Source organism: Myotis yumanensis, unplaced genomic scaffold (genome assembly GCF_028538775.1).
Source record: "Myotis yumanensis isolate MYYU_CA2020_CCGP unplaced genomic scaffold, mMyoYum1.0.hap1 SCAF_18, whole genome shotgun sequence".
Lineage (NCBI taxonomy): Eukaryota > Metazoa > Chordata > Mammalia > Chiroptera > Vespertilionidae > Myotis > Myotis yumanensis.
In genome coordinates, this window is record NW_027223769.1 from 38,716,567 (window position 1) to 38,744,390 (window position 27,824).

Sequence of the window (27,824 nt, forward strand, 5' to 3'; positions counted from 1 at the left end):
CACAGCCCGTGGGGCAGGGCCCGGGTGCCCTTATTCACTAGCAGGAACTGAGGTTTGGAGAAGCCAGGATTTGAACTCTGCCCTGTGGATTCCGGGTGGGGCTGCGAGGCCTGGGCTCTGGGCGTGGGCGTGACGCGGGTGCTCAGGGCACCGCCTCTTCCCCGGGAGCCTTTGGGTGGATGTTCGGGGTCTCCGCAGCTCCCAGGTGGGGCGGTGGAGCCAGGTTCGCATCTGGAAGCCGGACAGGGTGCCTGCCTTTGTGTGGGAGCCACGGGGTGGGCCACCTGCCCAAAGCATAACACAGAGCACCTCATTGCCCGTGTTTTTGTGCGATGCCTTCCGGTGGCTGCCCGTCCCTCTGAGACAGTGGTTCTCAACCTTCCTCATGCCGCGACCCTTTCATACAGTTCCTCATGTTGTGGTGACCCCCAACCATAAAATTATTTTCATTGCTACTTCATCACTGTAATGTCGCTACTGTTATGAATCGTCATGTAAATATCTGATATGCAGGAGGTATTTTCATTGTTACAAATTGAACATAATTAAAGCATAGTGATTCATCACAAAAACAATATGTAATTATATATGTGTTTTCCGATGGTCTTAGGCGACCCCTGTGAAAGGGTCGTTCGACCCCCAAAGGGGTCGCGACCCACAGGCTGAGAACCGCTGCTCTGAGAGGACAATCCCAAAGTCCCCCGGTGGCGAGAGGCCCTTTGCAGTGCGCGTCCATGTGTCCCCTCGGCTCTCACCCCCGCCCTGCCCCGGCCCCCAGAACTCCTGCTCCGACCCACCGGGAGGACTCCCATGTTCCCACGGCACCTCATTACTGTTACTGTTAATCATATTTGTGTACGATCCGTTTGCCTCACCACTAGAATGGGGGACAGCATCGCCCCCCCCCCCCCCCCCCACAATCCCCAGCTCAAGGCGCCTGGCACATAGTCCATGCTCAGTAAATATTCTATTGGGTTGTTAAAGTCCCGGCTGGACCCCATCCTGGGGCCCTCTCCATGTGACACGGTCTGAGGTGGCCTGTGCGGCCTGCCGCTGAACCTGCAGGACAAATCCCAGCAAATGGCGCCCTCAAGCGCCAGCTCTTTGGAGCCGGTCCCCTGGGGTCCGTAAGCTGGGGGTGACTGGACTGTCTGGGGCTGGGACGGGGATCGGCATCCGCAGCCCCACACCAGCCTGGGTTCTGGGGATCGGGGGCAGGGCCGTGGCGTGCGGGGGTGGGGGTGGGGGCTGGGGGGGGGCTCTGCAGGGAGAGGTGTGGCATGGCGTGGGCGTGGCTCTGCAGGGAGGGGCGTGGCATGGGCGTGGCTCTGCAGGGAGGGGCGTGGCGTGGCTCTGCAGGGAGGGGCGTGGCTCTGCAGGGAGGGGCGTGGCTCTGCAGGGAGGGGCGTGGCTCTGCAGGGAGGGGCGTGTGGTGGCTCTACGGGGGGCCGTGGCGTGGCTCTGCAGGGAGGGGCGTGGCTCTGCAGGGAGGGGCGTGGCTCTGCAGGGAGGGGCGTGTGGTGGCTCTACGGGGGGCCGTGGCGTGGCTCTGCAGGGAGGGGCGTGGCTCTGCAGTGAGAGGTGTGGCGTGGTGTGGGGTGCCTCTGCAGGGAGAGGCGTGGCGTGGTGTGGGGTGCCTCTGCAGGGAGGGGCGTGGCGTGGTGTGGGGTGCCTCTGCAGGGAGAGGCGTGGCGTGGTGTGGGGTGCCTCTGCAGGGAGGGGCGTGGCTCTGCAGGGAGAGGTGTGGCGTGGTGTGGGGTGCCTCTGCAGGGAGGGGCGTGGCTCTGCAGGGAGGGGCGTGGCGTGGTGTGGGGTGCCTCTGCAGGGAGGACCGTGGCGTGGGGTGGCGTGCAGGTCACTGACATCCGCTTTCTTGCAGAGGAAGGCATCAACCACGAGTGTAAGCTGTGCAACCAGATGTTCGACTCCCCGGCCAAGCTGCTCTGCCACCTCATCGAGCACAGCTTCGAGGGCATGGGCGGCACCTTCAAGTGCCCCGTGTGCTTCACAGGTAAGGGCCACACCGAGCGCGTGGGGAGAGGGAGGGGACCCCAGCAGAGGCGTCCGGCGTGACAGGGACCCTGGGCTCCTGGGGCGGGCCCGAGGGACCCCCAGCCCCGCTGCCCTGCGGACCTGCCCCGTGGCCCTGCCCCCTGCTCTGTGCCTCTCCTGGGAGGCTGGTGAGTGGCTGCCTCCCTGGCCCTCCCCTCAGCCCTGCTCTCAGCTGCGGCGAGTCCTCGCTGGCCCAGCCTCGCCCTCTGATTTGGAGGCATGGGCTCCAGCCTCGCCTCCGTGACCTTGCGCTCTGTCCAGCAGCAGTGGCTCTCCTGGCCGCGCCTCCTCCCCGCCCAGCTCAGCCCGTGTTCCCTCCATGCTCCAGGCTGGAGAGGTCAAGGGCAGCTCTGCCGGTCAAGCCCCCAGGCTGGCTGCCGGCCCAGGCAAGCGGCTGTCCATCCCAGCCCCAGGCCGGTCTCGGGGGCTCTGCCGGCCCCCCTTCCGCTGCCCAGATGGCAGCCGGTGTGCGCCGGGGAGCCTGGCCTCCCCCTGCCTCCCCCAACATCTGCCGTCTGCCAGGCAGGAAGCCCACCCTGGGGAGGGCGCCTGGCGGGGGGCACCTCTGAAGTGCTCACCTCCCAGACACACAGCTGCTTCAGGGCCGCCTCCTGCTGCCCGCGCCTGGGCTCCCGCCACCGGGAAGCGGGTGGGTGACCGCCTGGTGACAGGCCCGAGGAAAGGGCTCTGCCGTGGGAACGCCCGCACACTCACACCCTCGGGTCTTCCGCCCCCTCCATCTAGGAGCCCCGCCCCTCTGTTCCATCACGCTCTGTGGGCTGGGGTGGGGGCTGGCTCCGAGGGGCCCCAGGTCCGCTGGTCCAGGACAGGGGGCCTCTGGGTGGGGATCAGGACACTGACAACCCTCAGCAACAAGCATAGCCATCCGTGTTTCCAGCCCCGTCCTGTCCCAGGCGCTGTGCAAAGCCTGTTAAACTCCTCTCAGCGCCGTCACCCGCCAGCCGTGGGGCCTGGGACGCGTCACCGAACGTTCCCGGGGCCTCAGTTTTCCCTTCTATAAAATGGGACAATGGCAGCGCCAGCCTTATGGGCCTGCGCTCTGGTCCAGGAGCCCACGCGTGGCAGGCACCTGGCGGGTGATGGCATTCACTGGCCTCATTACGTGCCAGGCCATCTTTGAAGCATTTTTTCAGCTAACCCAGGTGAGCCTCCCAGATGCTCCGTGAGCTACACCCTTTAAAGGTCCCCGTTTTTCAGACGAGGACACGGAGCCCAGAGAGGTTAAGTGACTTGCCCAAGGTTGCACAGCCCGTAGGCGGCAGAGCTCAGCTTCCCTGGTGTGAGCCCCAGTCGGCCGGCTGTGTCCAGGCTGGGCCTGTGAGTGGCGCGGGCGGCCCTCGGGGCCAGGGCTGGTGTCCCCGCCCTGCGCTGACGCCCTGTCCCTGTGCAGTCTTCGTCCAGGCCAACAAGCTGCAGCAGCACATCTTCGCGGTGCACGGGCAGGAGGATAAGATCTACGACTGCGCGCAGTGCCCCCAGAAGTTCTTCTTCCAGACCGAGCTGCAGGTCAGTGCCCGGACCGCGCCCACACCCCGCAGGCGGGCAGGCGCTCTTCGGGACCCCCTGCCTGCACCTAGGGTCTCGGGGTGCAGCCGGGAAGGTGGGGTCTGGTACTCAGCACCCCCGACAGGAAAAGCTCCAGGCGGCCGGACGGGGCTTGTGGGCGTGGAGCCGGCGGTGGCCCTCCTGGCCGGCCGGCGTGCGGGGCGAGCTCAGTCTCCGCTGGCCCTGCAGGGTCAGGAGAGCCGGTGCCAAGCCACTGAGCCGGGGGCAGGAGTCACATGGTTGTGCCCAGTTTCAAATGGGGAGGGAGGTCCTCCGCTCTGTGCCCAGAAGGCGGCGAGTGCTTGCTTTCGTCCTCACCGCCCTGGCCTGCAGGGTGTGTCTGCCCATGAGAAACCGCCCTTCCCCACCCTCGGACACCCCCCCACGCTGGCCCCGCGCTCAGCAGTCCGCCCACCTGGACGACGGCCCACAGCTGTGCCAGGGCTCCCTCGCCTGTGGAGTGAGGCCACCACAACCCGAGCGGAGTCAGAAGGCTGCCGGGCACGTGGTGTCCTCCGGGGTGGGAGGGGCACAGCGGTGTGGCCTGTGGCGCGGCAGCCCCCTCTCCCGGCGCTGCGGCCATCACCGAGCCGAGCCTGGCCGTCCTGTCTGTGCGGCCGGTGGTGGTTGTCACCCAGATGAGAACAGAACCATGGAGGGCGCCGGGGGAGGTGGGGGAGGTGACCGTCACGGGGCTGGGGGATCACCATCCAGTGGTCAGGGCCCCGCTCCCGCCGGCTGCCCTCTGACCCGGGCGGGTTGCTGGAGAGCCTGTTTCTTTCCTCTCTGGGCCCCTGTGAGTCTGCGTGTCGCTCACACCGTCGTCACCTGATCGCGGTGTGGATGGAGTTATGAGCCCCATTACACCGAGAGGGGGTGCCACTTCCAAACCGCCCCCCGCAAGTCAGAGACCCCGCCCCACGGCCCACCGCTGACTCCCCATGGACCCAAACCTGAGTGTGTGCCTTTGGGCTGGGGACGGTGCGGGGACGGCCCGCTGCCCACACTGTCATGTGACTGTAGGGCATGCGGTGCCAGTGCCCGGTGGGCGGGCCATCCGGGAGCCTCCTTATTCCTGCACGGGCTCTGCCTGCCCTCACCCACCTCCCACCGGCCTCACCTGCCTGGCCCGGCTGCCAAAATAGGCCCCGGGTCCCCAGACACCTGAGCTTTCCACAGCCAGCACGCAGGCCGCTAAACCCAGGCGCGCGGAACCCGTGATTTCCGTAAGCCTGGGATTCGCCTTGTCCCGGAAGCCAGGAGCGGGAGGCGGCCCTCCCCCGCGGCTCCTGGGTCTGTCCCAGACACACTTCCCAGTCCGCCTTTTTATTTATTTTTATTTTATTTATCGATTTACTTATTTTTATTTATTGCTAATCCTCACCTAAGGGTGGATATTTTTCCATTGATTTTTTTTTTTTTTAAAGAGAGTGGAAGGGAGGGGGAGAGACAGAGAGAGAAACATCGATGTGAGAGAGACACATCCATTGGTTGCCTCCCGTACGCGCCCTGAGCAGGGCTGGGATTGAGCCTGCAACTGAGGTCCGTGCCCTTGACTGGAATCGAGCCCGGAATCCTTCAGTCCATGGGCCGACGCTCTATCCACTGAGCCACACCGGCTAGGGCCCCCAGTCCGCCTTTTCTGAGCTTCGTGGGCACCGCGGTGCCAGGCCCACCTCGCCGGTGGAGTGTGGAGCTGCGGCCTCCGTCCCATCTGGCTTCAGCCATGCCCTCCCGGGCTGCCGAGGGCCCCAGGCCCCAGGACGGTCCCCGGGAGCCGCGGGTTCCTGGGTCACCCCGTCAGCCTTTACGGCAGATCCTCAAGTGCCGAGAACCTCGCTAAATTATAGCCTTAACGAGTCCCTATTTTCTGCAATTACTGATTTTAATTACAGACCGTTTAAATGGGGAAGTGTTGTCGCAACGCCAAATCTATGCAAATAATGGCTTTCGTTAAGTGGTTCAAACAGCAATTTTCTGGGTTTTTTGAGAGGAGGGTTTTCCAGCCGGGGGAGTGTTCGTCGCCATCTCGCTGAAGCCGGGGCCGGCAGGCAGGGTGGCTTCCCTCGCGGATGCGGGGTTAGGTGTGCAGCCGGAGCACTGCCGGGCCCCCCGGGCCTCGCCTGGCCCCGTGTCGCCGAGGTCCTTGGGGATTCCGGGAAGCTACTGTTTATGACTCAGGGCCGAGAGGTCTTGAGAAGACGAGGGACAGGGGCTGTTCTCCCTGTCGGACTGGAAATACCGCTGTGGACGTAGAGGCAATACGGTGGGATAAGCCGGCCGGCGTGGCTCAGTGGTTGAGCGTCGACCCATGCACCGGGAGGTCGCTGGTTCGATTCCCAGTCAGGGCACGTGCCCGGTTTGCAGGTGTGATCCCCAGTGTGGGGTAAGGTGGTCAGGCAGAGCCTCTCTAAGGAGGTAACCTTTGAACCGAGGCCTGGGTGCCGAGAAGGAGAGAGTGTGTGGAAGGGAGCTGTGCAAAGGCCCTGTGGTCAGAGGGAGCGAGGTGTGTTGCTGGGACAGAAGGCAACGTGTGGCTGAAGCACAAGAGAATGGGGGCTGGAGGAAGGGGCTGGCAGGTGGCCCAGGTCGTGGCCAGGTCTGCAGGGCAGCAAAGGTTTTGGGGTTTATCCCTTTGCAGTGGGAGGCCCCGCAGGGAAGGGGTATTGTCTGACTTACACCGTGCCTCAACATTTAAGAAGTTTCGTCTATGAAAGGACACTGTGAAACGATGAGAAGTCACAGACTTGGGCGAAAATATTTGCAAGTCACATATTTGTATCCAGAACCTACAAAACAAAACTCTCAAAACTCATGACTGGTGGCGGGGAGGGGATCCACAAAAAGTGAGCAAAACCCTTCAGCCCAGCGGTTCTCAGCCTGTGGGTCGAGACCCATTTCACAGGGGTCGCCTAAGACCATCGGAAAACACATATATAGTTACATATTGTTTTTGTGATGAATCACTATGCTTTAATTATGTTCAATTTGTAACAATGAAATCGGGGGTCACCACAACATGAGGAGCTGTATTAAAGGGTCGCGGCATTAGGAAGGTTGGGAACCACTGCTTCTGCCCTTCACCTGCGTGGGTGGATGCTCACGTCCTCGGTCCTTAGGGACGCGCCGGTGAAAACCATGATGTTAAGCCACCGCGATGAAAACCAAACAAACAGTGACAGCACGGAGTGGGGCCGGGGTGTGGACGAGGCCGGGACGCCCAGACTTTGCTGGCGGGAGCGCAAGGGGCCCAGCCACGGGGCGGCGTGGTTTGTGAGTTTCCTCGACCGTGAAGCATGCAGGTGACACGCCACCTGGCGGCCCTGCTCCCGGCTGCTCCCCCAGGAGACCTGCCAACGTGCTGCCCGCAGCCTGGCTGGGAATGAGGACAGAGCACTCCTGGCCGCGCCTGCCTGTCTCCTGGCGGGTGGAGGATGGAGAGGCGAGGTCCAGGCCTCCGCCCGGCGGCTGCTCGGGAGCAGGCAGCACGTCGGCGGCAAGAGCTGCAGGTGCCCAGGGAGAGAGGCCGGACTCAGAAGTCTCTGACCGGATGTCTCTGTGCCGAGATATCCCGGAAACGGGCAGAAGTGTGGAATGGAAAACAGTACATGCCAGGGCTGCAGGTGGGGGAAGACGTGGAGGAGACTTCACCAGGTTCTCCTAAGCATGCAGGCAGCAAGGCCCACACGCGCACACACGCACACATGCACACGCCTGCACACAGGCACACACTTGCGCACACACGCACGCCCACACCCTGAGCGCTCGCCACCCGGACTGGGTGGGTCCAGCCTCACTTCCCGGAGCTCCCAGGCCTGTTTGACCAGAAGAGCCTCGGGCGGGCGGCAGGCCGGTGTGCGGACAGTCATCAGCAAGCGTGTAAGCGCCGTCGGGAGGAAGGCCTTGTCCACAGGCTTCCACGGCCCTAAGGCTCCGGGTTGTGAGCAGAAACTCAGGACGTGGGCTCCGGGCTCTGACAGTCCCAGGTCAGGTGCGAGTTCAGTCTCGCTGGGCCTTTCGATGGTAGGGGTACTGGGGTGGGTTTGGATGCCAGGAGCTGTTTCGGGGGTCCCGCTCCCAGGAATCAAGCGTTTCTTCGTCGAGGCAGAGACACGCGGCCTCGGCCTGACTCGACCGCCCTCTGTCCTGGGTGTCCTGGGGCCAGGAAGGTGGCCCGCACAGCCCGACCCCTGTCGCTTCTGCTGAGACCCGTCTTCCTCCGCTGCGCCCGGGCCCCGTGGAGGGCGGTGGTCGGGCCCGGTTGAGGGGGTGAGACAGACTGCAAACCACAGACTCCCACAGTGTCAGGGCTGCCGGCCGGCGTTTCCCGCCTCAGGCCTCGGCAGATGAAGGCCTGCGGCTCTGTGGGCCCCCTGCCAGGGCTGAGCTGACCCGAGAGGAGGGGCAGGCTGGGCCCGTGCCGGCCAGCTGTCCCTGAGTCCCCGCGGACACCTCTGTGCCCGCAGACCCTGGCATGGAGGGCCCCTCCTCTCCTCCCTGATGGCCTCACTGAACCCTGCTCTTCAGCCTCACCGTGGAGGGCATGAGGGAGGGTGCCCATCGCCAGCCTAACGGGGCCGGCTCCGGCGTGCGGGGCAGGACCCTCCGAAACCGGAGGAGAAGTAGAACAGCCCCACCCCCGGGCGGCTCCCCGCTGCCGGCCAGGCCCTGCTCTAGGCATTTTGCTTGAATTGGTCTCAGCACAGCCCAGGAGGGCGGAACGCTCGTCTCCACGGACTGATATGGGAACGAGGCTCCCGGAGGCGCGGGGACTGGCCCCAGGTCACGGGCGCACGGCAGAGCTGCATGCAAAGCCAGATCACGGGGGCCACCGAGGCACCCGCAAACCCCCCGAAGTTTACTCACGCTGCCATTTATATGAGCTAATAGATTTAAATGAGGCCTGCAGTGCTGAACTATAAAAAGCCTTCATGTCAGGGGACCCAGAAACTATTTTCGTAGTTGGGCCAAGCAGGTAGCAACGCAGCGGCGGTGACAGGGGATGCGCGGAGCCTGGCGGCAGGCGGCCCAGCTGGGAGCGCCTGGAGCCCCTTCTGGGGAGCCGGCCTGTGGGCCGCGTCCGCTGGGCTGGAGCGTGAGACCAGGAGCCTGCAAACCTGGCAACGAGCGAGGGGGTGAGTCCTGCTCTGGCCAGGCCTGGGGAGAAGGGGGGGTTCACGCCAGTCATGGAGACAGGGACCTCGTAAGACCTCAAGCTTCCCAGCCCCCCGCCCACACACACACCTACAGGAACTCGGGGCGCACGGAGAGCTGTCACAGGGAGGCGGGGCCCGAGAACTGCTCTTCTGGCCTCAGGTGTCCTGGCCTCCTGCAGACCTGGGGGCTGGGGCCCGGCTGGGGCAGTGGGCTGCCCGGGACCCAGGAGGCCAGGCACCCTCGCTGACAGACCGAGAAGCGGCAGGAAATGGCTCCTGAGGGCCCCCGGTGGCCAAGCGGCCAGCCCGGCCCGGAGCGGATGCATTTAAAGGATTAGCTCATGCTGTCTGCTTGCGTGTGCCTCATCGTGCCACTTCCAGCTAAATGATTACCATCGATTAGAAGCAGGGCGAGGGACGCTCACGCGCAGGCCGGTTCCCTTCCGATGGGGCACGCCAGGCCCTGCCCGCGGGTCCTGGTACCCAGCCAGGGGAGGTGCCCATGAGCCGGGGGCGCCCCCTGAGCTCCCCTGGGATGCTTCCTTCCCCGCCCCCGAGAGCGCTCGGTGGGCCCCGCTCCCTCGTTGCATTTCTTTGAACAAACCTGGACTGAGGGCCTAGCAGGGCGCTGCCAGGAGGGCCGGGGGCCGCCGTGAACAGGGAGCAGCGCCCCTGCTCGCCCAGAGCTGGCGTTCTGTGGGCAACGCCAACGCCGAGTCAGTGAGCACACCACCTAGGTCACTGCAGACGGCGGGATTCCGAAGACAATGAAACACTGTGTCGTGATAGAGTGATGCACGTGTGTGTGTCCGTGTGCGTGTAGGGGTGTGTGTGTGCATGTGTGTGCGTGTGTGTGTGTGCCGGGGTGTGTGTGTGTCAGGACAAGGGGAGGGAATGTTAGGAATGAAAAACTGATCGCGTGTCCAGGGAAGGCTGGCATGTCAGCTGGGTCCTAAAGGTTGAGAAGGTGCCAGTGTGGGGAGGGGCTGGGGGTTCTTCCAGGAAAGGGAACAGGCAGTGCAAAGGTCAGAGGCATGAGGTTTGGGGGGTCCAAGGAGCAGAGGACAGGGCGGCGGAGAACGGGACGGACGGCAGTGCCTTCCTGCTTCGGTCCTCTGGGCGGGTCCCGTCTCACCTGCTCAGGAGTGTGTGTTTCCGGGGTCACCTGCACCTGCTGGTCCTTCTGCTTGAATCCCTTCCTGTCTCGGGCCTCAGGGCCCGGCTCGCATGGGCCCGGCTCAGAATCCCTCGCTGCTGCTTCTCCTTTGGCTTCTTCAGCCCTGGGTTTAACCCCTGCTCCCTTTGCCAATACAGACTGTAGTAACTATATCTACACCTGAGTTCCCACTCTACCCTGGGATTTGGGAGAGTGAAGACTCCTCTGCCATCCACCCATCCATCCATCCATCCATCCACCCATCACTCATCCATCCATCCATCCATCCATCCATCCACTTATCCATTCATCTACCCACCTATCCATCCATCTATCCACTTATCCATTCATCTACCCACCTATCCACCCATCTATCCACTTATCCATTCATCTACCCACCTATCCATCCATCCATCCATCCACCCATCACTCATCCATCCATCCATCCATCCATCCACTTATCCATTCATCTACCCACCTATCCATCCATCCTTCCATCCTTCCATCCTTCCATCCTTCCATCCTTCCATCCTTCCATCACTCATCCATCCATCCATTCATCCATCACCTATCCACCCACCCATCCATGTATCCATCCATCCCATCCATCCACTATCCATCCATCCCTCCATCCATCCCCACATGCTTTCCCATGTTTCTTGTAGTTCCTAGGAAGTAGGAAGTGGAGTGAAGAGAACACAGCAGGGGGAGGAGAAGAAGCAGGGGGGCTGTCGCTGCAGATTCCAGGGGCCCATGAACAAGTTCCTGGTTTCCTTGCGTCTTTGTGCTGCTGCCGTCAGATCCAGCTGGATAATTACAACTAATAATAATTAAAAGTTAAAAGTGCTCTAGGCACATGCTTAGCATCTGACTCTTTGGCTGAGCTTTCTGTGAGCAGCAGCGTCTTCCTCCTTCCTGCTTTGAAGTCAGCCAGCCCGGGGCACCCCCCACCCCACCCCCTGATGGGGGACGAGGGCCAGCTGGGCCTGGCTGGGGGAGCTATGGAAAGGTTCCCCATGACTCCAGCAGGGAGAGCCTGCCGCTCGCATTGGTGTCCTCCCCAGATCGCCCCCTCCCAAATGACTTCCTGTTGCTGATATTTGCACCTCAGTTTCCTCGTCTGTAAAATGGGGTGAGACCAAGGGCCTCGGGCTGTGCCGATGGAGAGTCCGGTGTGTGAAGCACTGAGATCTGGGCTGTCTTGTGGGCAGTGGTGGCACAGTTCAGGGTGTCGTCACTTGGAGCCCAGCGCGGCTCGAATCCTATCACACGTGGCAGCGTGGTGTGGCAGTGCCATGCCCACACCCTGGGACGGACAGCCTGACTTCAAGACCCAGCCCCACCACCGAGCAGCTCTGTGAGCTCGAGCAAATCGCTTACCCTCTCTGGGCCGCAGCAGACAGGGTCATGCCAGTCCCCTCCTGTGGCTGCTGGGGGCCCAGGGCAGCGAGCACCAGCTACTGTCACCGTCATCATCGTCACCGCGATTGCAGTCTGGGTGCCACGTGCTTTCGGTTCACATCTCCGCTCCGTGTGGCCCCCAGGATCTCCTGGCACCTGCTGGGGCCCGGTGTGTGCAGGGGCTGGGGACGCACGGAGGTCTCAGCCCCTCGTGTGTTGTGGGAGGGACCGTGAACTGATGGAGGCGGCGGGAAGCCTGTTTATGATGCGTCTGAGGAGGGATTGGGGTGATAGGCTACAACGCAGCGCAGTATTGGAGCATCTCCGCGCGTCGGCGGCCGGGGGCCTGCGCCCCGACCGTGTCACCAGGCACCGTCCTCTTGTCTCGGCTCATCCACTCCTGAGCAGGCGAGGCCTTTCCTGCGTCCAGGAGCCCGGAGCAGCGTTACCCCCGCCTCTTCCCGCGCCTGCTCTGGGGACGCAGGGCCTCCTGCGGGGCCACGGGGTGGGGGGTGCTGTGGAGTCTGCTCTCGAAAAGGCGGAGGGTGGGCACTGGCTTGCCCCTCGGCACCCCAGGGTCCAGGGCGCAGGCCCGAGTCACTGGCCCCAACGTAATAAAACCAGACAGCGTTTCCGAGGGCCTCCCGGGAGCCTGCCGCCCAGGAGGTAAACTGAGGCCCCGGGGCGGCACAGCTGCTGGGGTTGCAGGGCTGGAGACCCAGGCACCCGGCCCTGGGCTGGCATGAGACTCTCAGACCAGGGGTGGGCCTCTGGGTCCGGGCGCAGGGGGGCGGGCAGGCCTCCCCCTCCAAAGGGGCAGGCGTCCAGAGTGACCCTGAGGCCTCCCGGCTCCCGGGCAGGTGCTGTCTGCTCTGGGCAGCTGCTGCGGTCACTGCCGAGAAGGGCAAGGCAGGAGCGGGCAGGGGGCGCCTGCCCAGCTGTGTTCGGATGCACGTGCCCCAGGGCTCTGCCTGCCAGAGCGATGAAGTGTGCGGAGGCCCAGGTGGGCACTGGGAGGAGGGCTCCCCCAAAGGCCCCGCTCCGGGCAGAGATGGCACTTGGAATCGGCCTCGGGCTGCCCGTCTGCCCATCAGAGCCTGTCATTTATGCCCTAGGGCGGGGGGCCAACCGGCGTTGGAGGGGCACGGTGCCATCGCGACAGATGGGCACGGGGGAGCTGCCAGGAGCCTCGAGCCGGCAGCCATCGAGTGCCGGGAGCCCAGCCCCTCGCCGGCGCGGCCCCGGCCGGACCACATGCCTTCAGTTTCCTAGAAACAGTGATGACACCAACCTCAGGAGGTGCCCTGTGGGTCCAGGGCCCCCAGAGGTTGGCACCTTCCATAGCCCTGCCCCCCCTCACCCCCAACTTAGAAAAAAGATTGTTACCACCGTCGGACCTACAGGAGAGAAAGACAGGGGCCCTGGGGGACGGGGGTGAATTTCAGCTGCGTCTTGCTGTCGCTGTGACATGGGTGTGCTACCTCGTCTGTGAGACACGCCCCCCCCCCCCCCCGCCCCGCCTCACCTGGACAATGGCCCCCCTGCCTTCCCTGGAGGGTCGGGGTGGGATGCCTCGGGGGGGCTGTGAAACGTGGGACACCGTGCCTGCCCCTGGGAGGCCTAACAGGACAGGGCCAGGGGAGGAACTGATGTGACGCTGCTGTCTCGTTTCACAGATGGGAGACTCGATACCCTGTCACACAGCGAGGGAGTGGCAGGGCCGAGCCTGCCCTGGAGGGAACAGTAGTGACAGCGACAGCCTCCAGGCACTGTGGGGAGCCCTTCGCTCTGCTCATCCTGTTTCATCGGGGACCCTCCTGTGAGGCCGATGCTGTTTTCCTCCCCATTTTACAGATGGGGAGACTGAGGCACGGCGAGGCAGTGGCTGAGATGGGATCTGAGGGTGGGACCACTGCCCGGACACTGTGCCGGGCTTTTCTCTGCCCTGGAGCCCCGTCCGTGTTAAAAACACGCCTGCTTTGCCTCCCGATCCGGAAGTCTGTCTTCCCAACACGCCGGGAGCGGGGGCTGCCTCACGCGGGGCCTGGCGTGCGGGTGCTCGGCCCCACCGCCGCGCGGCGAGAACCGGGTGCTCTCGGTGGGAGCCTGCATGGCACTCCTGGCCGAGCAGCAGCAATTACTAATGACATTTAGGAAGAAATTAATGATGAGAAATGCAAGTTGGCATTTCAGGAGCGCCCGTCAGCAGCCTCGCAGCAGCCCTCGCGGGAGAGGCCGGGAGGGGGCTGGGCACGGAGGGCGAGGGGCAGGGCGAGAATTCATTTCGCTGTGTCAATAGCGAGCGTGGCCTCGCGCTGCTGCTGGACTTCAGACAAAATCAAACATGGATTGGCCGGGGCTGGTCCAGGGTCGCAGTGAGTTCGCTGTGCTGGGCGGTGGGTGAGGCCAGGTGACAGGTTCACTGGTACCAGGAGGCGGTGGGGGCCGCAGGGGGCGGCGAGAAAGGAGGGGGTGGCCTTAGGTCAGGGTCATGAGGGCTCAAATCCAAGAACCACCTCTTACCAGCTGTGTAACTTAGCAAGTGCCATCGCCTTTCTCGGCCTCAGTTTCCTCATCAATGAAATGGGGCCACTTGGGAGCTGCCTTGGCCGGTGGACGGGGTTACCTGCGGGCTAAGGAGCCATCGCCTTCCCTCCCTGAGAGTGATAGGATCCCCTCCAGGCTCCCTCACCCAGAGGGCCAGAGGCACACGCAGGAACCAGCCACTGCCATAGGAGTGAACGTCTCTACAGCGCATGGCCTGGGGGACTTGGAGAGCTTTAAATGGCTGTCTGTGTTTCAAATATGGAAGTTTCTTGTAATGATAGTGGCTAACATGTATATGGTGTGCATTACGTGCCAGACATTGTCCTTAGCACTTTTAGACACTTGATCCTCACAATGCCTGTATTGTTAAAGTAAGGAAACTGAGGCACAGAGTGGTTAACTCCCTGAGGCCACATCCATCCATCTAGCCATCTGTTATTCCATATTGTTCACCCATCTATTCATTGACCCATCTATCTATTCACCATCTATCTATCCATCATCCACTCACCTGTAAATCTACACATTCATCTATCCATCCATTCATCAATCATCCACCCATCTATCTCCATCCATCCATCATCTATTCATTATCCATTCACCACTCATCTATCCATTCATCCACCCACTTATTCTTCCATCTACCCATCCATCCATCCACCCATCTATCCATCCATCCATCCATTCATCCATCCATCAATCAGTCATCTACCCATCTATCCATCCATCCATCCATCATCTAGTTACTATCCATTCACCACTCATCTATCCATTCATCCACCCACTTATTCTTCCATCCACCCATCTACCCATCCATCCATCCATCCATCCATCTATCCATCTACCACCCACCCATCTATTCATCCGTCATTCACTCATCTATTCACCCACCCATCTATCTATCCACCACCCATTCCTCCATTATCCGCTCACCTACACGTTCACCTAGCCAGCCATCATCTACTGGTTATCCGTCCACCATCCATCCGTCCAGCCAGCCAGCCAGCCACCTGCCACCATCCATCATCAACGATCCATCCAGCTGCACTTCCACGAATGCTGAGTGCTGGGCAAGTGCCAGGAACCGCACCGCTTTCATGATGCTTCCTCAGATACTTTTAACTCCGTGCTTACCTGGTACCCGTCCCTCCCCTCCCCTGACACTGCGTGTGCACCTGCATGCGCGCACACGCACACACACACACACACACTCAATCTGGTGAGGGGAGCGGGATGGGACAGACCAGAGGCATGGAGGATCCTTGGTCCGCCTCATGGACACCAGCGAGTTCTGCCTGGTGGTGGGAAGGAAGGCGTAGGGCAGACCCACCTGGTCATGGAGGGGCAGGTGTGTGTGGGGGTGCCGTGCCCACAGTTCGTTTGGAAGCTGGTGTAGGCGAGCGGGGAAGACAGGCTGGGCCACAGCGTTCTTCAGCCCCTTTGGTGGGAGCCGCTCGGAAGAGCCTGCCCTTCTGGGTGGCGGGGGTCCCCTTTGCCCTTCGCTTTGTGCCAGACTGGACGTCCTCTCCGGACGGGCAAGGGTGTACCCCCAAGCGTTCCCCGAGAACCGTCGCCATCATTAGACATAATCGGTCTCAGCTGCGGCTTTGCTCGCTGGTGCATGGACACAATTCATCACAGCAAATTAGGTCCAGCTCCAGCACGCCGGGCCCCGCCGCCGCCGGGGGCTCTCGGCGAGGGGCTGCCGGCGAGGGGCCGGCCACGTGGGCGCTGCAAGCCATGGGGGGCCGTGGGCCGGGTTTCCTGAAGGGCATCGCCCTCGGACTATCCGCCAGGCGGCTCTGCACCCGCAGGGGTTCGTTTGCTAGAAAAGTGAAGGATGCCGGACAGTTTTCCTTCGGGAGGAATGTGAGGACGGCAGCAACGGGAGGATCCAAGTCTTAAACGTCCCCGAGAACACCTACAGGCACGGGGTTGGGTTAGGGCCCTGCACCAGGGACCGCGGGACCTGGGTTTTCCAGAACAGCCCTCATTTCCACGGCTCCGTCCCCGCTACCGGCGCGGCGTCCTGACTGTTGGCCCGTGAAACACGACGACTGTACGTGGAGCTGGGTTTGAAGTCAGCCAGCCTGTGGCTTAATGTTGTAAAGACCTGGGAAGATTTCCTCCCCCCGCCTTTGTTTTTTCTAACGTGGCAAAATGTTCCATGCCTGCAAGTGAGCCTGCCCACCTCTCCAGGGGCCGGGCGGAGAGAGCACAGCTCCTCAGCGAACACAGGGGCTTGAAGGCCGTGGTTCTGCCTGGGCCTGGGCCTGGGCCTGGGCGCCGAGTCCTGGACAGTGGCGTGGCCCGGGACGCCGCGGAGGCCCCCCGCGCAGCAGAGAGACGGAGGGCGCCTGGCACGGAACGCCAGCGGGCGTCGCGGGTGGCCTGCCCCTTCGTCTCGCTGCCTCCGTCTGTGCAGCTTCCAACTTCCAACCTGAGCCAGAGCCGTGGGGCAGCGGCGCGGGAACACCCCGAGCGCTCGGCTCTTCGGGTAGAATGGGCCCCTCTCGCGCCCACCTGCCCACTCACCCTGCGGGCCCCACCCCATGTTTTAAAATGTTTTTTATTGAATTTTTTGGAGAGAGAGGAAGGGAGAGGGAGAGAGATAGAAACATCAAAGAGAGAGAAGCATCGTCTACCGGCTGCCTCCTGCACGTCCCCCACCCCCACTGGGGATCGAGCCCTCCACCCCGGCCTGTGCCCTGACATGTGCCCCGACCAGGAATCCAACTATGACCCCTTGGTTCCTGGGTCGACACTCAACCACTGAGCCACCCCGGCTGGGCTCTTGGCCCTCGGCATCGTGTCTTCAGAGGCTCCCCGGCTTTTCAGGAAAAAGCAGAACTGCCCTGGCAGGGCGGGCGGGGCGGGCGGACCGGCAGGGGAGGAGGAGGGGCTCTAGTTTTGCTCCTCCCTGGCCCATCGTGGAGGGCTTGCCGGCTGCCGTAGCTGCTGGCGGTCATTTCTGCAGCCTCACTGCGTTCCCAGCACCTGCAGGCTCTGCGCTGACACCGGGCACAGCCGGGAGCTGAGAGCCACGGCGCGGAGGCACCGGGTGCAGGGGCGGAGCCACCCGGGCGGGCGGGGGGTGGGGATCACCATGCGGGCAGGAGGCCCTCGGAGGGGACAGGATCCCGTTTGGGGAGCTGGAGGAAGGTGGTTTCACACGGCTCTTGGCCACCGGGCTCTCAGGACCACGGACAGGGGTTTGCGTGTCCCGGGTGTGGTGGGACCCACACTATCAGCAGAGACCCCCCCTCCCTGCCTCTCATGGGCACTTGATCTGCCCATCTCCCCTCCGCTGGGAAGCCCGAGCCCCATGGGAACCCGGGGCATCAGCAGGTGGGGGTTCCGAGGGGTCCCAGCAGCGCGGACGGGGACCAGGGCAGCTGCCCAGTGGGACACGGAGTCAAACAAGGAGCAGCCACGGTTAAACCACCCAGCAGGTGGGCAGTGGGACGGCCGTGTGTGCGTGGGGTTGAGGGTGTATGTGAGTTTGTGTACACGCATGGGCCTGGGACGGTGTGGTATCCGTGAGTGTGTGTACACGCGTGGGCCTGGGACAGGGGGATATCCGTGAGTGTGTGTACACATGTGGGCCTGTGATGGTGGGTATCCGTGTGTGTACACGTGTGGGCCTGGGACGGTGGGGTATCTGTGAGTGTGTACACATGTGGGCCTGGGACGGGGGGGTATCCGTGTGTGTACACATGTGGGCCTGTGACGGTGGGTATCCGTGTGTGTACACGTGTGGGCCTGGGACGGTGGGTATCCGTGTGTGTACACGTGTGGGCCTGGGACAGGGGGGTATCCATGTGTGTACACGTGTGGGCCTGGGACAGGGGGGTATCCGTGTGTGTACACGTGTGGGCCTGGGACGGTGGGGTATCCGTGAGTGTACACATGTGGGCCTGTGATGGTGGGTATCCGTGTGTGTACACGTGTGGGCCTGGGACGGGGGGGTATCTGTGTGTGTACACGTGTGGGCCTGGGACGGGGGGGTATCCGTGTGTGTACACGTGTGGGCGTGGGACAGGGAGGTATCCGTGTGGGCCTGGGACGGGGGGGTATCCTTTGCACCTGGCTGGGCTGCACTTGCCAGCAGGTGGCCCCGACAGCACTGCCCTGAGCTGGAGGCCTCCCTCCAGGCGACGGCACGGCCAGCGCCCTGCCCAGCACAGCCGGGTCCGGAGGCTGTCTCCCAGCTCCTCCCGGGTCCCTGGAGCCTGGCCCTCTGATAGGACGCTCACCCTCCCGGGCTCCATGCGTGTCCTCAGACTCACGCTGGAATGACAGGCGCTGGGGGAGGAGAGGCCCTGTCTTGGTCTCGGGAAGCCGCCTGCCCAGCGCCGTGTTTAACAGTTTCACAGCCTCTCGCTGGTCTCCCCTCAGCCTCCGTGGTGGCGCAGGTGCCGGGGCTCCTGCCCGGCGTGTGCGGTTGGATCCATACCTTCTAGGGGTCCGGTCAGGCTTTGGGGGCAGGGCACGTGTCTCAATTTGTATTTGCGATGAGTTGTCCCCCAGGGGCCTGGTTCCCGGTCCCAGGAGATGGACAGGTCAGGGCGGTCGCCCCCCCAGGAGGGGCCACGGTGCACAGAAGGGGCTCTGGCCGCCTGGCACACCGTTGCTGGACCCTCCATTCCAGGTGCTCAGGCCGCATCCATCAGGTACCCCGTCCCCGCGGGGCCCGGCCACCGGGGATCCTGTGAGAAGCAGCAACCGTGGCAGCAGCCCCATGAACTTGGGACGTGGGGTCGGGGGTGGCCTCTGTCGCCGCCGAGGTGGGAAAATCCACAGGCTGCCCCGGAGCGATGCTGTCTCCTGCGTTTCCCTTGCGCCACTGGTCTCTCCGCTGGCAGCCGGGCCCCTGGCCTGCACCTCCGGATGGGCAGTCCCCGGCCCCGCCCCCCGGGGCGGCATCACCAGGCCCTCGCTTTGTTGGGTGACTGAGTGGAGCCTGTTTAGAAGCTGCCAATAGAAGCCTCCCGCTCCCTCCCCGTCATCTGCTCTCTGGCGGGTTTATTTCCAAAGCACAGAACTACACACGGACCCGTTGGGAGTTGGTTGCGCGCTTTTTTTTTTTTTTACAACGTTATTTTCTCCCACATTTTCCCTCGAAGGAAGCTGTTTTCTCGTGCGGGGAATTAGTCGCTGGCCGTCTTCTGTGCTCTGGGTGCTGCAGGGCCTGGGGAGAGGGGGTTAGACAGGGCGCCCCCTCCCGCGTGGGCTCAGAGCAGCGAGACGGGAACCCCGCGGGCAGCCTCTCTGGGGGAACCTCCCACAAAATCAGTCGGGGTCACATGGTTCCTCACGTGCCCCCGGGTGACTTTGGGCTGCTCTTGGCTCTCACAAGCGACCAACCCCCCTCCCCCAAAAGCCAACCCCGCTGCCCCCTGGAAGGTGGACCCTGCAGGCCGGGCGTTCCAGACGGATCGCTCACATGAGAGACAGAGAGACAGACTCTCCGGCTGCGCGGGTGTGAGGCTCACTCCCTGCTGCTCTGGGGTGGCTGTCTGGCCGGCTGTCTGTCTGGCTGTCTGGCCGCCTGTCTGGCTGGCTGTGTGGCCGGCTATCTGTCTATCTGGCTGTCTGGCTATCTGGCCGTCTGGCCGCCTGTCCGGCCGGCTGTCTGGCTGTCTGGCCGGCTGTCTGTCTATCTGCCTGTCTGGCTGTCTGGCTGTCTGGCTGGCTGGAGGCAGGGCCAGGAAAGCTTCACACACGTCCCCACGCCCGGAGGAGCCGCCTCGGCCTCCACGGACCTTCCAGGGCTGTCCCAGGCCAGTGGGTCGCCAGCTGCACTCAGGACCCTGACGCCAGGTGGGTGTCACTTCCACGCAGTGAGCCTTTTCCTGCCGCCTGTGTGAATGGGGTGAACTCCGACTGGCTGGGGTGGGGCCCCAGGGAAAGGGGGGTGCACGCACGTCACAGAGGGCCCCCGGGGAGTGTCTGCGTCCCCGGGCAGGCACTGAGAGGGGCCTTGGCCATCGCTCTCTCCTCCTGTTAATGACGTGCGTGGGCTCGGCTGCTCTGAGTGTTCATTCAGGGCCGTTTACGGCTGCTCTCGAGTGCGCGTACCGTTCGTCAGGACTGCAAACCAGCGAGCATACGCGCCTTCAAGACAGGCCATCTGTTCGTCTCAGCCCCTTGGACGACTGTCAGACTCCTCTAAAAATAAGTGCTCGCCGGCGGGGGGGCTGCCAGGTGAGACGCAGCAGAGCGGGGAGCGGGGAGCTGGCCGCCTGCGCCCTCGCCCTCCCCACAGGGAGGGGCAGACTGCGTGTGCGTGTGCGTGTGCGTGCATGTGTGTGTGTGTTGGGGGAGGCTTGGAGGGGTCCCAGGAAGGGAGCAGAGGGAGATGGGGAGCCCTTCAAGCCTCCCCCAACACATACACACATGCATGCACACACACATGCATGCACACACACATGCATGCACACACACAGATGCATGCACACACAGATGAAGGCCCTGCAATACATCTTTCTGAGCTTCTCCCTCTTCCTGGCCTCTTGGGTGACTCCGCAGCTCCGATACCTTCGATGGCTCCCTGTGGCCCAGGTGAAGGGCAAGCTGCCTCGTCTCGCATGCAGGCGCCTCCTCCGCCAGCCCCACCTTCCCCCGGGCTGTCTCCATGGCACGCACCCTGTGCCTCCGCCACAGTGAATTATTCATGGCTCGCCCGGCGCACACTGCGCTTTTCACGGTTCACAGGCAGCAGTGCTGTGGCGCAGACGGGCTCCGCACAGGCCGCGTGGGAGCGCCCGGCTCTGTGCCTCGGTTTCCCACCTATAACACAGGGAGGATCGTAGCATTCAGGCTCTAGTGAGCTCATTGATGTGAAGGGCCAAGCACGGGTGTGGCCCACGGGTACGTGTTAGCTGTGACCATCCATCGTCGGTGTCTGGCACGGCCACGCCAGCTCGGGAGGCTCACTATCTGTGGGAAGCTACCTCTGTGTGCACGTGCCTATACACACGCACGCATGCACAGTGCAAGGCGTCCTCAGAGACTCAGCTGAAGGCCAGCGTCTTCCCTAAGCATCTCCCAGTCAGAAGTCCTCTCACCATAGTGTGCGTGGTGTGTGTGTTTGTGGTGTTGTGTGTGTGTGTGTGTGCGCATGTGGTGTGTGGTGTGTGTGTGTGTGCATGTGGTGTGTGGTGTGTGTGTGGTGTGTGTGTGTGTGTGTGTGTGTGTGCATGTGGTGTGTGGTGTGTGTGTGGTGTGTGTGTATGTGCATGTGGTGTGTGTGTGGGTGTGTGCAGTGTGTGTATGGGGGTATGTGTGGGTGGTGTGTGTATGGGGTGTGTGTGGTGTGTGTGTGGGTGTGTGTGGGGGGGTGTGTGCGTGGTGTGTGTATGGGTGTGTGTGTGGGTGGTGTGTGTATGGGGTGTGCGTGGTGTGTGTGTGTGTGTGTGTGTGTGTGTGTGTGCATGTGGTGTGTGGTGTGTGTGGTGTGTGTGTGGGTGTGTGCAGTGTGTGTATGGGGGTATGTGTGGGTGGTGTGTGTATGGGGTGTGTATGGGGTGTGTGTGGTGTGTGTGTGGGTGTGTGTGGGTGTGTGTGTGGGGGGGTGTGTGCGTGGTGTGTGTATGGGTGTGTGTGTGTGTGAAATCCCATCCCCTCCGGGCCATGAGCTGGGAAAGGCCCGGGTGGCCTGACTCCCTCTCCGCCCACCCCCGGCGGCTCCGGGCTTGTTGATGAGCGAACAGCAGCACCCGCACAGCCGGACGTGGCTGCAGGCCTGGCCAGAGGACCCGCCTCCTCCCCCGGAAGATGCATCTCCCCGGGGTCCAGGCAGGTCCCTAGACTGGTCCCCGCTCCTGGGCACAGCTCTGTTCCACCAGCCGCCAGGGGTGGCCTCGTGGGGGCGGTGGGAGCAGGGGGTCACCACAGTCTCTCCCGACCCAGCACAAGCAGGAGGCTCTGCCGGGGGTGAGCCGGGTGTGGGGGCTCTGGGTGTGGGGGCTCCGGGTGTGGGGGGCTCTGGGTGTGGGGGGCTCTGGGTGTGGGGCTGTGTCCCAGCCCTGTAGCCTTATCTGCCGCAGGGGCCTGAGGTCAGGGCCTGGGACCAGTCCTTCCCTGGGGCCCCTTGAGAATGAGGGTCCCCTCCCACCACCACCATGACGGGGCCTGACACGTGCTGGGCCTGGGCTCCGGGTTGCGGTCATTTTGCAGCCGAATGCCCAGCAGCCAGCACGTGGCTGGACCTGGCAGGTTTGTGAATGAGTGTGAGAGAGTGAGCGTGTGAGTGAGGGTGTGAGTGCCGGTGAGGGCGAGACAAGGGAGCCTGGGCCTGAGCTCTTGGCTGAGGCCTCGCCCGGAGGGCTCAGCAGGACCCCAGCGGGGCCCCACCCCTGACACGGACCACGGGCCACCCCTCGCCCGTCACGGGGCTGTGTCCAAGGGGCAGGTGGGCCGGTGCACCAGGCAGAGGTGCCTGAGACCGGCCCCAGTGGGAGCCTCCATCCCGAGAGCCACACCGTTTGCCAAGGGGCTGGATCTCGGCCGCACACCAGCGCCCCCCCTCCCCCCTCCCCCCTCCCATTTCTCTCACCTGCTCCCGGCCACACCTGCGTCTCCCTGGCTGGCGGCGGGTGGGTGGATGCCAGGCCTCCCCTGCGAGCACCTCCTGGCTCCCGGCGCCCACCCCCGCCCCCTCCTGGCCCGTGTGGTGCTGGGAAGCCACCGCTCACCGCGAGGTCGCAGCATCTTTAAAAAACCATTTTCTTCCTCCTCCCAAGGGGCTAAATATAGCGCAGGCCACACAGCGAAATGGACCCGAAGCTGACAGGCCCCGGGGAGAGCCAGCGGGTGGAAGGCCCCTTAGCGGAGGCTTGCTGGGGCTCTCGGACCCTGAACCGTAGCCCCGAGCCCCTGGATGGCCCGCGGTTCCTTCAGGGTAATTGATCTGGGCCCGGGGGCAGGGCCTCCGCTGGAAGCCGCTGGGCGCACTGGTTCAGGGTGACCCGTGGGTTCCGGTGACTCCCCGCCACGCCCGCCCTCCCAGGGGCTGCAGCCTCTGCCTGGGAGGGGCCACTGTCACCCCGGGAGCACCGAGCTCTCAGTGCCCGCCACACGCACTGCCTGGGCGGCACTGACCGACGTCCTTCGCTGAGTGGCCACCGCACCGTTGGGCCCACAAACATTTGGCTGTCTGAGCCTCAGGCCCCGAGGGAGTGGGCCCGGCCTGAGTCTCCCCTGCCCTGCCCGTGGCGCCCAGAGCAGAGTACCCAGCAGGTGCGTCATCCTGCGGGCTGAGTGGATGACGGGGCCTCCTGGGCGGACTGTCCAGGTGCCGGGACCTCCGGGCCTTTGTCTGGTGGAGCCACAGGGCCGGGGTCCCCCCCACCCCCCCACTCTGTGTCAGACCCTCTGTGAGGACGTTCTCGCCTGTGTCGGTCAGAGGAGGAGGAGGAGGAGGGGGAGGAGGAGGAGGAGGAAGAGGAGGAGGAGGAGCTCCTGTGCTGCTCGGTGAGAGGGAGGCTCGCTGTGGTTCCTGCCCGGCCGGCACTGCCCTCCCAATGGGGCCCAGCGTGGGCGTCTGTGTCCGGGGTCTCTGAGCCGTCAGCCCCTGGACGAGCCGGTGTGGACCCCGTGTGTCTCCCAGCCCTGCATCCAGAGGTCCCGGATGCCCCTTGTTCTGGTGGGTGGGCCTTGGGGGCTCTGTGGAGATTCTGTCTCCCCATCTCTGGTTTCCTGCTGCCTCAGGAACAGAGGCACATCCAGGGCCTCCCTGTGCAGAGTCTAAACTCCCCCGTCCTCCCTGCCTCTGCTGGGGTGGCCCTCCCCACCTGCATGTGCCACCTCATTCCAGCCCATGCCGTTGTCTCTGCTGTGCCTTCCCTGGCGCGCCCTCTCCCCTTCCCCCATAGCCACGCCCCACACCCCCATGTGCGTGCCTTCCCTCTGTGCGTTCGGAAATTTTCACTCCGTGTCTGCGTGGTGCGGGGCCCGAGGGGCCGGACAGTGGGAACAGGAAGAGTTGTCCATGTTTATCTGCCTAGCGTGCCTCCTCCCCCTCCTCCCAGCCCCCCACAAATAAAGGAGGCCTGGCCCCTCCCAGAGCCTGGGCCCGTGGCACGGTGAGTGGACGGCCGTGGGCAAGTCGTTCCTGGGCGGCTGCGCCGGGCCGCGCGTGGTGGGGCCGAGAAAGGAAGCGAGGCCCCTGCCCGCTGCTGGGCCGAGGCCTCCGTCTTGCAGTGAGGGGCCCGTGGATGTGTAGGAGGTGGGCCCGCAGTGCCTCGACCTCCAGGGGCTGCCGGGATGGGGCCTGACCTTGTGACAAGGCGGCCTCAAGAGCGGCTTCATCTGGGAGGGCGGAGAGAGGAGGTGGGAACAGACTCGGCGAAGACTTGAAGCTAGGAGGGTGGTTGGCTGGAGGATGGGTTGGCTCCCAAGGGACTGGCTGGTTGTCCCTGCACAAGTGGGAGGAGGGGTGGGGGGGTGAGCGGGGCGGCGGGGGTGTGTGTGTTCCCATGGAAACCGCTGCCACCCATCTGTGGTCTCAGACAACCCGCTGGAGCCCCCGGGTTCCTGACACCCCTGCCACTGAGGTGCCAGGCCACGCTGGCAGAGCGTGTGCGTGTGTCCGGGGTGGAGTGCGGGCGATCCGTGGGTTGGGGTGCCCGTGGGGTGTGGGGCCCTGGGAAGTCCGCCTTCTTGCCCCCGCCCCTCGCTCTCTGGGATTCCCGTCGCCTGGGTGACCTTGGAGCCAGTGACTGGGCCTCCCTGAACCCCTTTGTTCTCATCTTACCTCGTCCCACCTGGTGAGGCTGTGGCGAGGGTGGGGGGAGATGTACCTGCCACAGCACACCGCACGTGCGCGTGCCAACCGCCAGCCATGTGGCCTGCGCCCAGGAGCCCAAGGAAGGAGGCCAGCAGTGGCTGGCACCTGTGCTGCCAAGCCAGCGGCATCTCCTGTCTGAGCGCCTGGCGCTGCCCCTCCCTGGCTGGGAGCTCGCCGGAGGGGGTGGTGACATCACCACGGAGGCGGAGGGGAGGAGCAGCAGTGCCTGCAGGGGGAGGTAGCTGCTCCAGGCCCTGGGCCCGGGGTGGGGGTGTCCTCAGGCCTCCCAGCGAAGCCTCGGGGGCGTTGGGCATTGAACTGTGGCCCTCCCTGCCCACACCTGGAGCCCAGGAGGGACACAGAGTCGCGTCTGCCCCCTGGTGGTCGTCGGCAGAACTGCAGGCCCAGAGCTCCTGGGTCTGGGGAGGCAGGAGCATCCCTGGGATGTGGCCCGGATTGGGGTTTCTGTGCTGCCCCCACGCAGGCTCCTCTGCTGAGGAGAGATGTTGCTTCCTTTCTCCGGGTGTCATGAGGCTTTGATGCGATGGGTCTAGATTTGGAACATGGACCATTGGAAAGAAACAAAAAAACTGCAGGCGCGTAGAGGCCAAACCCCACCGCCTGCCCTGGGCCACTGGCTCCTGTGAAGACAGACCACACTGCTGGCCAGCTCCGCTGGGCTGGGCTGCGGCTGTGGCGAGAGGGGAGCGCCTGGCCAGAGGGTCACCTGGGCCCGGGGTTCCCCGGGCGGATTTGGCCAAACCGTACAACGTCCTTCTGGCCGGAGAGCTGTCATGTGACCGAGCGAGCGGGCACCCTCTCTGCTGGGTGACTCTCGCCGCCTGGGCCGCAGGCAGCACCACCAGCAGAGGCCTGTGCCTCTTGGCTGGAGAGCTGCTTGGCACTCGTGCCCCCTCCCTGCCCTGGGCTCAGAGCCGCTCCTGGGATGGACCGAGAGAGGATCCGGGGGCAGCTTGCCGGGGATCAGATACAACTTCCTCCTCCTCGTTAGAGCCGAAGGGATGCCTTTCATTCCTGCTCCCTCCCCAGCATTTCCCCGTTCCCTCTGTGTCGCCAGTCCCCACGGTGAGACCCGAATGGAAAAAAAAAAGAAAAGTCAATTTATAGGGAGCCCAGGTTGGCGGCAACGGGAACCGGTCCCCAAGCCCCACATCGACATGGCGTCTTGGCAGCTGCGTCCCCGATGCACTTTCTCCCGGCTGCATTCTGTTTTGGAATAATCGCGGCGCTTTTCTGGGGCTCGGGGCATACATGCTCGGAGTGGGGGGGCTGGGGGGGGGTGGCAGGCTCGCCATTCTTCTGCCCTCATGCGTGTCTCCTTTCTTCGCCTTCGCAGAATCACACGATGAGCCAGCACGCACAGTGAGGGACCGCGCGACAGGACACCTCTCGGCGGAAGGCCTGCCGGAGACGCCGTGCGGAGGGCCATTTGAACATTACATCCAATCAAAGTGTCATTTGCAACCCAGATGTAAAACTCTAATGATTTGGCCATGAGGCGCTGCTATTATAAGCAGCTGGAAATGAATATTAATGGCAGAGATTAAAAGTATTCCATGCTCAGTATTTTTTATTGCCCTGCTCCAGCTAGTGCGCTTTTAGACTTTCTGCCGCAGACTACGTTTCTAGAGTTAGAGGAGCCCGCTTTTTTGAGCCTATTGTCCTTTGTTCCTTCATGTATTATATTGATAGTTTTTAAAGAGAAAGAGTTAGTGTTGTTTTTTTTTCCCCCTCTCCTTGGCTTCTTTTTCTTTCTTGTTTTTTCTCCCTTCTCTCCGCCCCCCCCCACCCCCCAACCCCCTTCGGTTAACTACTTTTTAATTGCAGTTCTAGATAATTGTGCATTGTGACGTGATTGCTTGGCGATTGTCGGAATATCTCCTTTCCCTTTTTTAATTAAAGACGAATGCTTTGATTGGATTTGCCAGTTCGCCGGACAGTGATTACAGCTGTGTAATGAGGAGCACCGGTTTCCGTGCCACTGGAAGGCCTGCTTGGAAACGCGGCCGCGGGCCGCGGCACTGGTGCAGTTTAATAAAAGGGAAACACGCTCTCGGCCTCGGCTGCCTGCTTCTCTCCTCCCAGCCTGGGGCCCGTGCTGGGTGGGAGGGGGGTCCCCCGTGGGGCGTGTCCTCGAGTTCCTGGGGGATCGCACATGCGGGGACCCGCACACAACACACCCAGCTTCCCTCAGAAAGGAAGTGCAGTCGCCTGGTGCCCGCTCACAGCCCAGGGGAGCTGTGGGGGCCTCGGAGTGGGAAGCCCCCTAAAGATGAGATGCTCTGCTCCTCCCTTTGAGGGAGGAGGAAACTGAGGCCCCAGGGCACATGGGCGGCTGTGCGTAGCAGGTGGATGGCTCACAGGTGCATCTGCTTTGTGCCCTGTATCCCTGCCCCCTGCCCCTGCCCCCATGTGGAATGGCTTTCCCAGGGCTGATGCAGGCAGTCACATGGTTAACCCTTACCTGGCCAGGCATGGGGAGGTGGCAGGGGCTGGGGGTTCCAGGAGGGAGCCAGGTAGGGGCAGCAGGTTCACTCCCTCACAGAGACCGGTGGGATGTGCTGGTGCAGAGACCTGGGCGGGTCCAGGACGCCAGTGGGGCAAAGGAGGTGCTGAAGGTAAAAGGCTCAGAGGGCCCCCGCTCTCAGGGGCCACCTGCATTCGCCAGCCCCCGGAATGGGTGTCTCCCAACACTTTGCACCTTCCCCGCCTCTCTCTCCTGCCTCAGCTTCCCCTGTCCCTGCTGGTGCCCCAGGGCCCACCCAGCACCTGGGCCTCCCACCTGGACCTCCTCCCACACCTCTGTCCATCATGCTGGTGCTCGGCGGATCCACCAATCAGAGGCCAGGGTTTTGGCACCTGCCCGGGGAAGCCCTTTCCTGCTAACTTTTCACAAGAGGCAAGGATATTGGTTATTCCCCTCCGCAGAGCAGAAAGGAAGCAGGCAGACAGATTGCGCCTAATTATAATGTGATACTAAGTCACGGGCGTGGAATGGGGAGCCATTACCCCAGCGTCGTCTGACTCCTGAATCCGGGGCTTCCGGTGACCGGGAAGAGATCCCCTCTCCGCCACCTGGTGTCACGCCCTCGCACGGGTGGGGCGCTTGGCTTTTCTAAAGGCATTGACACCT

General features: G+C 63.3%; 1 protein-coding gene across 2 annotated transcripts in view; it reads left to right on the forward strand.

The window, feature by feature from the left end:
• Window positions 1–26,743, forward strand: part of ZNF423 (zinc finger protein 423) — a 226,990-nt gene extending 200,247 nt beyond the window's left edge. For both annotated transcript variants that reach the window (XM_070398325.1, XM_070398326.1), the window contains 3 exons: window positions 1,880–2,011; window positions 3,464–3,579; window positions 26,028–26,743. In XM_070398325.1, coding sequence (XP_070254426.1) covers window positions 1,880–2,011; window positions 3,464–3,579; window positions 26,028–26,057 — 278 coding nt within the window. In that variant the 3' untranslated portion in view covers window positions 26,058–26,743. The remainder of the gene's footprint in view (window positions 1–1,879; window positions 2,012–3,463; window positions 3,580–26,027) is intronic.
• Window positions 26,744–27,824: the final 1,081 nt, after the last annotated feature.